This window comes from Oncorhynchus nerka, linkage group LG7 (assembly GCF_034236695.1).
Source record: "Oncorhynchus nerka isolate Pitt River linkage group LG7, Oner_Uvic_2.0, whole genome shotgun sequence".
Lineage (NCBI taxonomy): Eukaryota > Metazoa > Chordata > Actinopteri > Salmoniformes > Salmonidae > Oncorhynchus > Oncorhynchus nerka.
Genome location: NC_088402.1, coordinates 46,055,331 through 46,068,702, shown reverse-complemented (window position 1 = coordinate 46,068,702; position 13,372 = coordinate 46,055,331). Strand labels below are relative to the sequence as shown.

Here is a 13,372-nt window from a genome sequence, read left to right as displayed (position 1 = left end):
ACAGTTGTTGGTTATGCAGCTAGTTCATTTCAGCCATATGAGCATTGACATGAAATCAGTCAAAACAAGAAATGGTATCAAGAACAAGAAAGAAACTAACTGAACGAATCACTTACTCATGCATGGCAGTTTCTTGTCATTGTTGCCTACGTTAGCTATTTGGCCATCCAGAATCAAAAGAACTCACTGACTTCTGCACATTTTAGCTGCACATTGTCAGCTAAAACATCTATTAGCCAATCACATGTCTTGTTTATTCTCTCCAATAGACAGTGAGGTTCTTACATTGTCAGAGAGCGACCAGAAAGTTTTCAAAATGGGACTCGAAAGTACTATGGTGTGGTAAGAATAACACACATCTTGTTTGCTTTATATCTGTTTCATAAAGGATTTCTTTATACTTTACAATGAAGGGAAGGAAACGCCGACGCAATTGTATACTTCTTGGGGTAAAATTGTTTATGCTAGCTAAACCAGTGGAATAGGGGGATTACTGACTGATTTAAGTCATTAGCTGTCTAGCTAACGTTATCTATCCGTGTCAGGGAACATCAAGGGGAGAAATTCGTTAACGCTTTTCATTATCATATACGTTATTTGTGACTTTGAACAAATGGATAACAAACCAATGGCACCCGTTTGCCTACTAGCATATGATGTTATTAACTAGCTTTACCTGCCATTTAGCTAAACGTTAGTTTAGCTTGTATGCTAATCACAAGAGGTTGTCTAACGTTAATTGCTAGCTAGCTGGCTAGACAGACATGAACTGTAGCTAACAGTTTGTCTTTGATAGCAATTTATTCAGCCTAGTTCTTCATATTTCCGGGTGTATATCAATTTGCTTCTTTACATATGTAATATTTCTGGGTGATCTAGCAACTTGACTAGAGTCCCCTGGCCCTGAGAATATTTATTAATGAGGCCAGCCTTCTAAAGGGGGACTGGCGTTGCCCATTCCTATCCTACATGTTCCCATGACCAGTTTATCTTGAATGTTTCAACTGTCATCCAAACTATTCTAGTCTCCAGAGTCCAGAAATGCATAAGAATGGCATTTGTTGATTTTTATCTAGTTGTTTACATTCTTTCATTAGCTACCCTTTTACATTTTGCAGTGTCACCATTCTGAAAGCAGGTGTTTATAGAGCTGTGCAATATGGACAAAAATCCATATCGCTATACATTGCCTGAATGGATGTGATGTGATGATAAATGGAACGATAAGTCTAAAACATTCATGTGCATTTTTTTTAAAATTACCATTTAAACTGCTACTACCGGTAGTTTGATTGTAGTCACCATCAATTGGCCCATTAACGATCACCCATATTAGCACACTTGTTTAATTTCAAACTTCACATTTCTCTAGTATAGGCTACTTATCAGAATGAACGTTGTCAGCAAAAGGCCTGCGATAAATGATTTGTATGATCGGTGTTGATCATTTTTAGTTTATCGTCCCAGCTCTGCATAGCAGCATTAACCATTCTGATAATCCTATTGTTCTTCAATCCGGCTCATTTATGTCCCTCTCTCATCCCCAGTGTGGACAATAGTGAGTATATGCGCAATGGAGACTTCCTGCCCACTAGACTACAAGCCCAGCAAGATGCCGTCAACATCGTCTGTCACTCCAAAACTCGGGCAAACCCCGAGAACAATGTTGGCCTAATCTCGATGGCTAAGTAAGCTTGTGTTTTTTGTGTGTTCAAAATACGAGTTGTCTGACTGGGAACTAGGAGAACAAATAACTATTCTGAAACGAGTGTTTCATATGAACATGTGAGTCTGAGACTAATTGAACTGTGTGGCCTGTAAAATAAAATGGAGGCCTCTGATATCAAATAGTGGTGTTTAGGTGGAAAACCGATGCCTTGACTGACAGACATTCCCAGTTTTAATGCTGTTTGGTTGGATTTTTTATGTTTGACTGCAGTAACTGTGAGGTCTTGACCACACTGACCCCAGACAGTGGCCGCATCCTGTCCAAACTGCACGCTATCCAGCCCAAAGGCAAGATCTGCTTCTGCACTGGCATCCGGGTGGCCCATGTGAGTGTCATTGCTTCTGCAGAAAATGTCATATAAGCCAGATCATTATTTTACACTGAGTTACAAAGGTTACAATTGAGCAGGCTAGTGTTGTGTGTGTGTGTGTGTTCATGCATAATGTGTTTTTCTCTGTGTCTATATAGCTGGCCCTAAAGCACAGACAGGGGAAGAACCACAAGATGAGGATAATTGCTTTTGTGGGCAGCCCTGTGGAAGACAGTGACAAGGATGTGAGTTTGTCACCTACCAGTGTCTTATCTAAACATATATTTCTCTTACTTTGATGATATAGCAACTAGCCTAACAGAGTATTATGTAATTTTTCTCACAATGGCACTATTTTCTGGCACATACAATTTTTGTATAAAATGAATGTACATTATAGCTGGTCCCACAGAAGGTGTGTTTTCAACAATAGACATGCAGCTTGTCACCATGGTTACTGGTCTTTCTCTCCCCCTCTGCTTCCGTTCCTCCCAATCTATGGCCCCCACAGCTTGTTAAAATGGCCAAGCGCTTAAAGAAAGAGAAGGTCAATGTGGATATTATAAATTTTGGGGAAGAGGTAAGAATTGTTTCCTTGTGCCAGTATTTTTAATTAGCCCTATTATTTTTATGTTTTCAGTTGAAGTCGGAAGTTTACATACACTTAGGTTGGAGTCATTAAAACTCGATTTTCAACCTCCACAAATTTCTTGTTAACAAACTATAGTTTTGGCAAGTCGGTTAGGACATCTACTTTGTGCATGACACAAGTAATTTTTCCAACAATTGTTTACAGATTATTTCACTTATAATTCACTGTATTACAATTCCGGGGGTCAGAAGTTTACATACGCTAGGTTGACTGCCTTTAAATTGCTTGGAAACTTCCAGAAAAAGATGTCATGGATTTAGAAGCTTCTGATAGGCCAATTGACATCATTTGAGTCACTTGGAGGTGTACATGTGGATTTATATCAAAGCCTACCTTCAAACTCAGTGCCTCTTTGCTTGACATCATGAGAAAATCAAAAGAAATCAGCCAAGACCTCAGATCAAAATTGTAGACCTCCACAAGTCTGGTTTGTCCCTGTGAGCAATTTCCAAGCGCCTGAAGGTACCACGTTCATCTGTACAAACAATAGTACACAAGTATAAACACCATGGGACCCCGCAGCCATCATACCACTCAGGAAGGAGACTCATTCTGTCTCCAAGAGATGAACGTACTTTGGTGCAAAAAGTGCAAATCAATCCCAGAACAGCAGCAAAGGACCTTGTGAAGATGCTGGAGGAAACAAGTACAAAACTATCTATATCCACAGTCAAACAAGTCCTATGTTGACATAATCTGAAAGGCCGCTCAGCAAGGAAGAAGCCACTGCTCCAAAACCACCGTAAAAAAGCCAGACTACGGTTTGCAACTGCACATGGGGACAAAGATCGTACTTTTTGGAGAAATGTCCTCTGGTCTAATGAAACAAAAATAGAACTGTTTGGCCATAATGACCATTGTTATGTTTGGAGGAAAAAGGGGGAGGCTTGCAAGCCGAAGAACACCATCCCAACTGTGAAGCACGGGGGTGGGAGCATCATGTTGTGGGGGTGCTTTGCTACAGGAGGGACTGGTGCACTTCACAAAATAGATGGCATCATGAGGGAGGAAAATTGTGGATATATTGAGGCAACATCTCAAGACATCATTCAGGAAGTTAAAGCTTGGTCGCAAATGGTCTTCCAAATGGATTATGACCCCAGGCATACTTCCAAAGTTGTGGCAAATGGCTTAAGGACAACAGTCAAGGTATTGGAGTGGCCATCACAAAGCTCTGACCTCAATCCCATATAACATTTGTGGGCAGAACTGAAAATGCGTGTGCGAGCAAGGAGGCCTACAAACCTGACTCCATTGCACCAGCTCTGTGAGGAGGAATGGGCCAACATTCACCCAACTTATTGTGGGAAGCTTGTGGAAGGCTACCCGACACGTTTGGCCCATGTGAAACAATTTAAAGGCAATACACTCAATTAGTATTTGGTAGCATGTAAACTTCTGACCCACTGGGAATGTGATGAAAGAAATAAAAGCTGAAATAAATCATTCTCTTCATTTTTAAAATAACTGACCTAAAACAAGGAATTTTTACTACGATTAAACATCAGGAATTGTGAAACTGAGTTTAAATGTATTTGACTACGGTGTATGTAAACTTCCGACTTCAACTGTACATGCATACATACATACAGTGAGCACCATAATTCATTTGTGTTATTTTGGTTCTGTACTCTAGCACTTTGAGTTTGAAAGGATACAATGACAATGAGGGTGAAGTGCAGACTGTTAGCTTTAATTTGAGGGTATTTTCATACATATCGGATGAACCGTTTAGAAATGACCACCTTTTGTACACTGTCCCCCCATTTTAAGTTACTACAAGTATTTGTTGAATTGGCTTCACAGATGTGTGTCGTTAGGCAGGTGTATTCATTTGTGTCGTTAGTGAATGCAGGAGAGCTGTTGATGAATGTATTGATTCTAGACTGCTATTGCCTTTGGAGGTTGTTGTTGGGGTGTGACAACACGAGGAAGACGGCAGTGTCGATGCAAATGAAGCTGGCCATCATAAGGCTCAGAAATGAAAATCAATCAATCAGGAACATTGCAAAAACCCTGGGCATGCCCAAGTCAGCAGTTTGGTTCATCATTAACAAGAAAAAAACAACCGGTGAACTCAATTATGTCAAAAGACCTGGTAGACCTAGGAAGACCACTGTAGTGGATGGACGGAGAATACTCTCTATGGTGAAGAACCCCCCCCCTGACAACAGCCCAACAGATCAAAAACACTACCCTGGATGCAGGTGTAGATGTGTCAAATTCTCAAATTAAAGCTGACAGTCTGCACTTTACCCTCATTGTCATTGTATCCTTTCAAACTCAGTGCTAGAGTACAGAACCAAAATAACAAAAAAAAAATGAATTATGGTGCTCACTACATGGAATCATGTGGTAACCAAAACAGTTCTAGTTTATATATCTATTTTATATTGAGATTCTTCAAAGTATCCACCCTTTGCTTTTACGACAGCTTTGTGCATTCTCTCAACCAGCTTCATGAGGTAGTCACCTGGAATGCATTTCAATTAACAGGTGTGCCTTGTAGAATTGATTTCCTTATTGCATTTGAGCCATTCATTTGTGTTGTGACAAGCTAGGGATGGTATACAGAACATAGCCCTCTGGTAAAATACCAAGTCCATATTATTGACTGTAGTACTCGCGCTGCTAAAACACTCGACCACTGCTACTCCAACTTCCTGGATGCCTATAAGGCCCTCCCTTCGTCAAATCTGATCACGACTCCATTTTGCTTCTGCCTTCCTATAGGCAAAAACTCAAACAGGACGTACCCGTGCTAAGGACTATTCAATGCTGGTCTGACCAATCGGAATCCACGCTTCAAGATTGTTTTCATCACGCAGAAGGGATATGTTCCAGGTAGCCTCTGAGAATAACATTGACTAATACACTGTTACAGTGACCTAGTTTATTTAATTTTTTTATTTTACCTTTACCAAGTCAGTTAAGAACAAATTCTTATTTTCAATGACTGCCTAGAGAACAGTGGGTTAACTGCCTGTTCAGGGGCAGAACGACAGATTTTGTACCTTGTCAGCTCGGGGATTTGAACTTGCAACCTTTCGGTTACTAGTCCAATGCTCTAACCACTAGGCTATCAGGAAGTGGATAGGAGATGTTGTACCCACGGACTATTAAAACCTACCCTAACCAGAAACCGTAGATGGCAGCAGTCGCGCAAAACTGAAAGTGTGAACCACTGCATTTAAGGTGACTGGTAATATGGCCGAATACAAAGTGTAGTTATTCCCTCCGTAAGGCAATCAAACAAGCAAACGTCAGTATAAAGACAAAGTGGAGTCGCAATTCAACGGCTCAGACACGAGACGTATGTGGCAGGGTCTAAAGACAATCACGGACTACAAAGGGAAAACCAGCCACATCGCGGACACTGTCTTGCATCCGGACAAGCTAAACACCTTCACCCACTTTGAGGATAACACAGTGCCACCGACTCAGCCCGCTACCAAGGACTGTGGGTTCAAATTCTCAGTGGCCGACATGAGTAAGTAATTTAAGCGTGTTAACCCTCACAAGGCTGCTGGCCCAGACTGCATCCCTAGCCACGTCCTCTAGGCATGCGCAGACCAGCTGGCTGGAGTGTCCACCATTTGTTCTTGTACCCAAGAAGGCAAAGGTAACTGAACTAAATTCCTATCGCCCCGTAGCACTCATTTCTGTCATCATGAAGTGCTTTAAGAGGCTAGTCAAGGATCATATCACCTACCTCTACCTTACCTGACACCCTAGACCCACTTCAATTTGCTTACCTCCCCAAAAGATCTACAGACGATGCTGTCTCACTGCACACCGCCCTGTCCCATCTGGACAAGAGGAATACCTATGTAAAAATGCTGTTCCAGCATTCAACACCATAGTATCTTCCAAGCGTATCATGAAGCTTGAGGGCCCTGGCTCTGAACCCCGCCCTGTGCAACTTCCTGACAGGTCGCCCCCAGGTGGTAAAGGTAGAAAATAACACCTCCGCTTTGCTGATCCTCAACACGGGGGCCCCACAAGGCTGTGTGTGCAGCCCTCTCTTGTACTACATTTACATTCACATTTAAGTCATTTAGCAGACGCTCTTATCCAGAGCGACTTACAAATTGGTGCATTCACCTTATGACATCCAGTGGAACAGCCACTTTACAATAGTGCATCTAAATCTTTTAAGGGGGGTGAGAAGGATTACTTTATCCTATCCTAGGTATTCCTTAAAGAGGTGGGGTTTCAGGTGTCTCCGGAAGGTGGTGATTGACTCCGCTGTCCTGGCGTCGTACTCCCTGTTCACCCATGACTGCGTGGCCACGCACGCCTCAAACTCAGCCATCAAGTTTGCAGACGACACAACAGTAGTAGGCTTGATTTCCAACAAGACAACCTACAGGAAGGAAGTGAGGGCCCTGGGAGTGTGGTGCCTCTCACTCAACGTCAACAACACACAGGAGCTGATCTTGGACTTCAGGGAGCACCCCCATATCCACATCGACGGGACCGCAGTGGATAAGGTGGACGCTTCAAGTTCTTCGGCATATCCATCACCGGCAAACTGAAATGGTCCACCCACACACACAGTGTGGTGAAGAAGGCGCAACAGTGTCTCAGGAGGCTGAATGAATTTGGCTTGGCACCTAAAACCCTCAAACTTTTACAGATGCACAATTGAGAGCATCCTGTCGGGCTGTATCACCTCCTATCACCTTCTGCCCACAACCGCAGGGCTCTCCAGAGGGTGGTGCAATCTGCCCAACTCCTCACCCGGGGCAAACTACCTGCCCTCCAGGACACCTACAGCACCCGATGTCACAGGAAGGCCAAAAAGATCATCAAAGACAACAACCACCCGTGCCACTGCTTGGTCACCCCGCTATCATCCAGAAGGCAAAGTCAGTACAGGTGCATCAAAGCTGGGACTGAGAGACTGAAAAACAGCCTCTGTCTCAAGGCCATCAGACTGTTAAATAGCCATCACTAGCACATTAGAGGCTGCGGCCCCATATACATAGACTTGAAGTCACTGGCCGCTTTAATACTAGAACACTAGTCACTTTAATAATGTTTACATATTGCTTATCTCATATGTATATACTGTATTCCATTCTGCTGTATGTTAGTCTATGCCGCTCTGACATTGCTCGTCCAAGTATTTTATACATTCTTAATTCCATTCCGTTCCTTTAGATTTGTGTGTATTGTTAGATATTACTTGTTCGATATTACTGCACTGTTGGAGCTAGAAACACAAGCATTTCACTACACCCGCAGTAACATCTGCTGGACACGTATGTTGACAATAAAATTTGATTTGCAGAGGATAAGTTCATTAGAGTTAACAGCCTCAGAAATTGCAGCCCCAAAAAATGCTTCACAGAGTTCAAGTAACCGACACATCTAAACATCACCTGTTCAAAGGGGACTGCATGTTCGAATTGCTGCAAAGAAACCACTACTAAAGAACACCAATAAGAAGAAGAGACTTGCTTGGTTCAAGAAATGGGAACAATGGACATTAAGACCGATGGAAATCTGTCAATTTGGTCGAATGAGTCCAAATTTAAGATTTTTGGTTCCAACCGCCGTCTCTTTGTGAGGCGCAGAGTAGGTGAACAGATGATGCGTGTGTGGTTCTTATTGTGAAGCATGGTGGAGGTGCTTTTCTGGTGACCCTGTCGTTCACTTATTTAGAATTCAAGGCACACTTAACCAGCATGGCTACCACAGCATTCTGCAGCAATACGCCATCCCATTTGGTTTGCGTTTAGTGGGACTATCATTTGTTTTTCAACAGGACAATGACCCACACACCTCCAGGCTGTGTAAGAGCTATTTGACCAATAAGGAGAGTGATGAAGTGATGCATCAGATTACCTGGCCTCCACAATCACCCAACCTCAACCCAATTGCAATGGTTTGGGATGAGTTGGACCGCAGAGTGATGGAAAAGCAGCCAATAAGTGCTTAGCATATGTGGGAACTCCTTTGACTGTTGGAAAAGCATCAAGGCGGTGGCCCGTTCCTGTAGGTTCATGCTCTACAACATCCGCAGAGTACGACCCTGCCTCACACAGGAAGCGGCGCAGGTCCTAATCCAGGCACTCGTCATCTCCCGTCTGGATTACTGCAACTCGCTGTTGGCTGGGCTCCCTGCCTGTGCCATTAAACCCCTACAACTCATCCAGAACGCCGCAGCCCGTCTGGTGTTCAACCTTCCCAAGTTCTCTCACGTCACCCCGCTCCTCCGCTCTCTCCACTGGCTTCCAGTTGAAGCTCGCATCCGCTACAAGACCATGGTGCTTGCCTACGGAGCTGTGAGGGGAACGGCACCTCAGTACCTCCAGGCTCTGATCAGGCCCTACACCCAAACAAGGGCACTGCGTTCATCCACCTCTGGCCTGCTCGCCTCCCTACCACTGAGGAAGTACAGTTCCCGCTCAGCCCAGTCAAAACTGTTCGCTGCTCTGGCCCCCCAATGGTGGAACAAACTCCCTCACGACGCCAGGACAGCGGAGTCAATCACCACCTTCCGGAGACACCTGAAACCCCACCTCTTTAAGGAATACCTAGGATAGGATAAAGTAATCCCCCTTAAAAGATTTAGATGCACTACTGTTCCACTGGATGTCATAAGGTGAATGCACCAATTTGTAAGTCGCTCTGGATAAGAGCGTCTGCTAAATGACTTAAATGTAAATGTAAATGTAAGCTGGTTGAGAGAATGCCAAGAGTGTGCAAAGCTGTCAATATTAACCATGCTACTTTTGAAGAATATTAAATATTTTGATTTAACACTTTGGTTACTACATGATTCCATATGTGTTGTTTCATAGTTTTGATGTCTCAACTATTATTCTACAGTGTAGAAAATAGTCAACATAAAGAAAAACCCTGGAATTAATAAGTGTCCAAACTTTTGACTGGTACTGTTTATATATACAGAAAGTATTCAGACCCCTTGACTTTTTCACATTTTGTTAGGTTACAGACTTATTTTTAAAAGTATATTTTTTTCACTCAAACTACACACAATACCCCAAAATGATAAAGCAAAAACAGGTTTTTAGATGTTTTTGCAATTTTTTTTTACTCTGTACTTTGTTGAAGCACCTTTTGGCAGTGATTACAGCCTTGAATCTTCTTGGGTGTGACGCTACAAGCTTGGCACACCAGATCCTCTCAAGCTCTGTCAGGTTGGATGGGGAGCATTGCTGCACAGCTATTTTCAGGTCTATCCACAGATGTTCGATCGGGGTCTAGGCTCTTGCTGGGCCACTCAAGGACATTCAGAGACTTGCCCCGAAGTCACTCATGCGTTGTCTTGGCTGTGTGCTTAGTGTCGTTGTCCTGTTGGAAGGTGAATCTTTGCCCCAGTCTGAGGACCTGAGCGCTCTGAAGCAGGTTTTAATAAAGGGTTTCTCTGTACTTTGCTCTGTTCATCTTTGCCTCGATCCTGACTTGTCTCCCAGTCTCTGCTGCTGAAAAACATCCCCACAGCACGATGCTGCCACCACAATGTTTCACTGTAGGGATTTTGCCAGGTTTCTTCAGATGTGACACTTGGCATTCAGGCCAAAGAGTTCAATGTTGGTTTCATCAGATCAGAGAATTTTTTTCTCATGGTCTGAGTGTCCTTTAGGTGCCTTTTGTGAAACTCCAAGCAGGATGTCTTGCCTTTTTACTGAGGAGTGGCGTTTGTCCGGCCATTCTACCGTGAAGGCCTGATTGGTGGAGGGCTGTAGAGATGGTTCTTCTGGAAGGTTCTCCTATCTCCACAGAGGAAGTCTGGAGCTCTGTCAGATTGACCATTGGGTTCTTGGTAACCTCCCTGCCCAAGACCCTTCTCCCCCGATTGCTCAGTTTGGCCGGGCGGCCAGCTCTAGGAAGAGTCTTGGTGGTTCCAAACTTCTTCCATTTAAGAATGATGGAGGCAACTCTGTTCTTGGGAACCTTCAATGTTGCAGACATTTTTTGGTACACTTCCTCAGATCTGTTCCTTGACACAATCCTTTTTCGGGGCTCTACGGACAATTCCTTTGACCTCATTGCTTGGTTTTTGCTCTGACATGCCTTGGGACCTTATATAGACAGGTGTGTGCCTTTCCAAATAATTTCCAATCAATTGAATTTACCACAGGTGGACTCCCAAGTTGTGGAAACATCTCAAGGATGATCAATGGAAACAGGATGCACCTGAGCTCAATTTTGAGTCTCCTAGCAAAAGGTCTGAATAGTTATGTAACTAAGGTATGTTTTTATATATTTTTTTTTATATTTGCAAAAATGTGTAAAAATCTGTTTTTGATTTGGCATTATGGTGGTGGGTGTGTGTGTGGATTGAGGGTGGGGGGCAATTTAATACATTTTAGAATAAGGCAGTAACTTAACAATGTGGGTAAAGTCAAGGGATCTGAATACTTTCCAAAGGCTCTGTGTGTTTGTGTGTGTGTGATTAACACAATTACTTGGTTTTAACTCCTGCTTGTTTCCATTCCAAGCTAAATAAATGTATTTTATACATTTTCATAGATAACACAGTATTAACTCCTGAATGGTTCATTCTCGCTCTCCCCTTCTCCAAAATTCTATATTGTGTGTCTCTTCCTCCATCGTCCTCCAGGAGTTTAATACGGAGAAGCTGACTGCCTTCATCAACACTCTGAATGGGAAGGAGGGTACGGGTTCCCACCTGGTGACTGTACCCCCAGGGCCTAGCCTGGCTGACGCCCTGCTCTCCTCCCCCATCCTGGCTGGGGAAGGAGGCTCTATGATGGGCCTGGGCGCCAGCGACTTTGAGTTTGGCGTGGACCCCAGCGCCGACCCCGAGCTTGCTCTGGTAAAAATGCAATAGGGTTCCTTTTAAAGTGACATTTTTGCATTTATATTTCGGTCATTTAGCAGATGCTCTTGTCCAGAGTGACCTTAATCAGTGAACCAGAGTTACCAGCATACAGTTTTTCTGGCCTTTAACTAACTGTGTTCCTCTCTACTCAGGCTCTGCGTGTGTCCATGGAGGAGCAGAGACAAAGGCAGGAGGAGGAGGCTCGCCAGGTGACTGTTGCTTCTGCAGCCGATGTCACCACAGCAGACAGTAAAGAAAGTGAGGGTAGGTATAGATATGTGTGTATATTTAGTGAGTAAGTTTTGTGTATCCCTTTTGTCTGCTGTATTATTTATGCATAACCATTCTAATATCTCACGTATGTTAGGCATAAAGGAGAATACAGATGTTTGTACTGTAATGGTTTAATTCCTCAGAATCCGAGGAGGCCCTGCTAAAGATGTCGGTGTCTCAGCCTGAGACGGGTGGTGCTGCAGTGCTGCCTGACTTCAGCAATATGACAGAGGAGGAGCAGATTGCATACGCCATGCGGATGTCTCTGGCCGGAGAGGGTGCGTTATAATCACCATCCACTCTCATGCTTTCAGAATAGCACCCACTGACACACACACACTTTGCGGTGTGGATGATTAAAAATAGATTTTAAATTTTTTTAACATTTCGTTTTTAAAGCTTGGTACTTACCAATGATCTGGACTGTCATAGTTACACCGCAAACCAAAACAAGGGGACATTTCCAGACATTTCCAGACATAGAGTTTCCATATGATATACATTTGATTTGATTTTGACCCTCTCCCTCCATTCCCTACCAACCCATCCCTGTGATTAGAGGATGGCGATGCTATGGACACTGAAACTGCCAAGGTAGGTAACTCGCATGATCAATGAAATCAGAAACCTTATCGTTTGTTTTTCAATACAGTCGTGTGACGTCGGTCCGCTAAAATTTCCCAGTTGCAGTTTATGAAACACGCCCTTTCTCGATTTAGTCACTGGTGTTTTGTCTCATTCGTGTGTAAGTTCTCCATCTCCCTTCCAATCAGGATCACCTCTATTTGCAAGTACATGTACCAGGAATTTGACCTGCTCAAATGGTGCTGACAACAAACAGAATACATAATCAGTGCCTTTATTTATCATGTGCCTTGTGGTCCTTCCTCAGGAGGAGGATGACTATGATGTGATGCAGGACCCAGAGTTTCTCCAAAGCGTCCTGCAGAACCTGCCAGGTGTCGACCCTAACAATGAGGCCATCCGAAACGCCATGGGCTCCCTGGCCTCCCAGACAGGCCTACCCAAGCCTAACCGCAAGAAAGACGAGGATAAGAAGAAATGAGGCATGGGGACAGACAAATTGACGACACACATGGGTTGTGTCCGAAATGGAACCCTAAATAGTGCACAACTTTTGACATGGCTCTGGTAGGGTAGTTGACACCGACAGAATTATGCAAGGCTACAGACAGGAAGACAGTTGGACGGACACTAACGCATGATATGACGAACAGTCAACAACATTCACAAGAAATCCACAAGCACACACAAACAGACCAAACTGGAATGCCACCAGGATTGTCATTGGCATACAATCTAAAAATGGAATATCCATCTTTTCCAGTTTCTCACTGATTTACCCCATCTTAACTGACTGACTCGCAAGACTGACTGGCATTATATGTTGTATTTAATGACAGGGTAAATCAGTGAGATTGGGGACCTATCTTTAACTGACTGACTGGCATTATACGTTGTATTTAATGACGGGTCCCCAAGCTTGTAAACTAAACAATATCCTCCTTTTATTTTGTTATTTTTCTATTGCAATAAATAAGATGGATGACGCTTGTTCATGTGTAT

At 43.5% G+C, this 13,372-nt stretch overlaps 1 protein-coding gene across 3 annotated transcripts; it reads left to right on the top strand.

The window, feature by feature from the left end:
• Positions 1-242: 242 nt before the first annotated feature.
• LOC115131795 (26S proteasome non-ATPase regulatory subunit 4-like) lies at positions 243-13,363 on the top strand. 3 transcript variants are annotated; one of them, XM_029663796.2, is made up of 10 exons: positions 243-342; positions 1,548-1,688; positions 1,940-2,054; positions 2,198-2,284; positions 2,551-2,619; positions 11,291-11,506; positions 11,665-11,776; positions 11,929-12,063; positions 12,345-12,379; positions 12,678-13,363. In XM_029663796.2, the coding sequence occupies exons 1-10, from the start codon at positions 245-247 to the stop codon at positions 12,849-12,851; spliced, it is 1,182 nt and encodes a 393-aa protein (XP_029519656.2). In that variant the 5' UTR covers positions 243-244; the 3' UTR covers positions 12,852-13,363. The 3 variants fall into 3 exon arrangements, with proteins under 3 accessions (XP_029519656.2, XP_064876625.1, XP_064876626.1); XM_065020553.1 differs by having other exon boundaries at positions 1,548-1,690; positions 1,930-2,054; XM_065020554.1 differs by lacking the exon at positions 2,551-2,619 and having other exon boundaries at positions 1,548-1,690; positions 1,930-2,054.
• The last annotated feature ends 9 nt before the right edge of the window (positions 13,364-13,372 follow it).

Bases quoted from the DNA above. Each gene is read 5' to 3' on its own strand.
- LOC115131795 (XM_065020553.1), top strand. From the start codon at position 245: ATGTCTTGTTTATTCTCTCCAATAGACAGTGAGGTTCTTACATTGTCA. The intron at 343-1,547 runs GTAAGAATAACA...TCTCATCCCCAG, and splicing joins CTCGAAAGTACTATGGTGTG to TGTGGACAATAGTGAGTATA. The intron at 2,620-11,290 runs GTAAGAATTGTT...ATCGTCCTCCAG, and splicing joins TTATAAATTTTGGGGAAGAG to GAGTTTAATACGGAGAAGCT.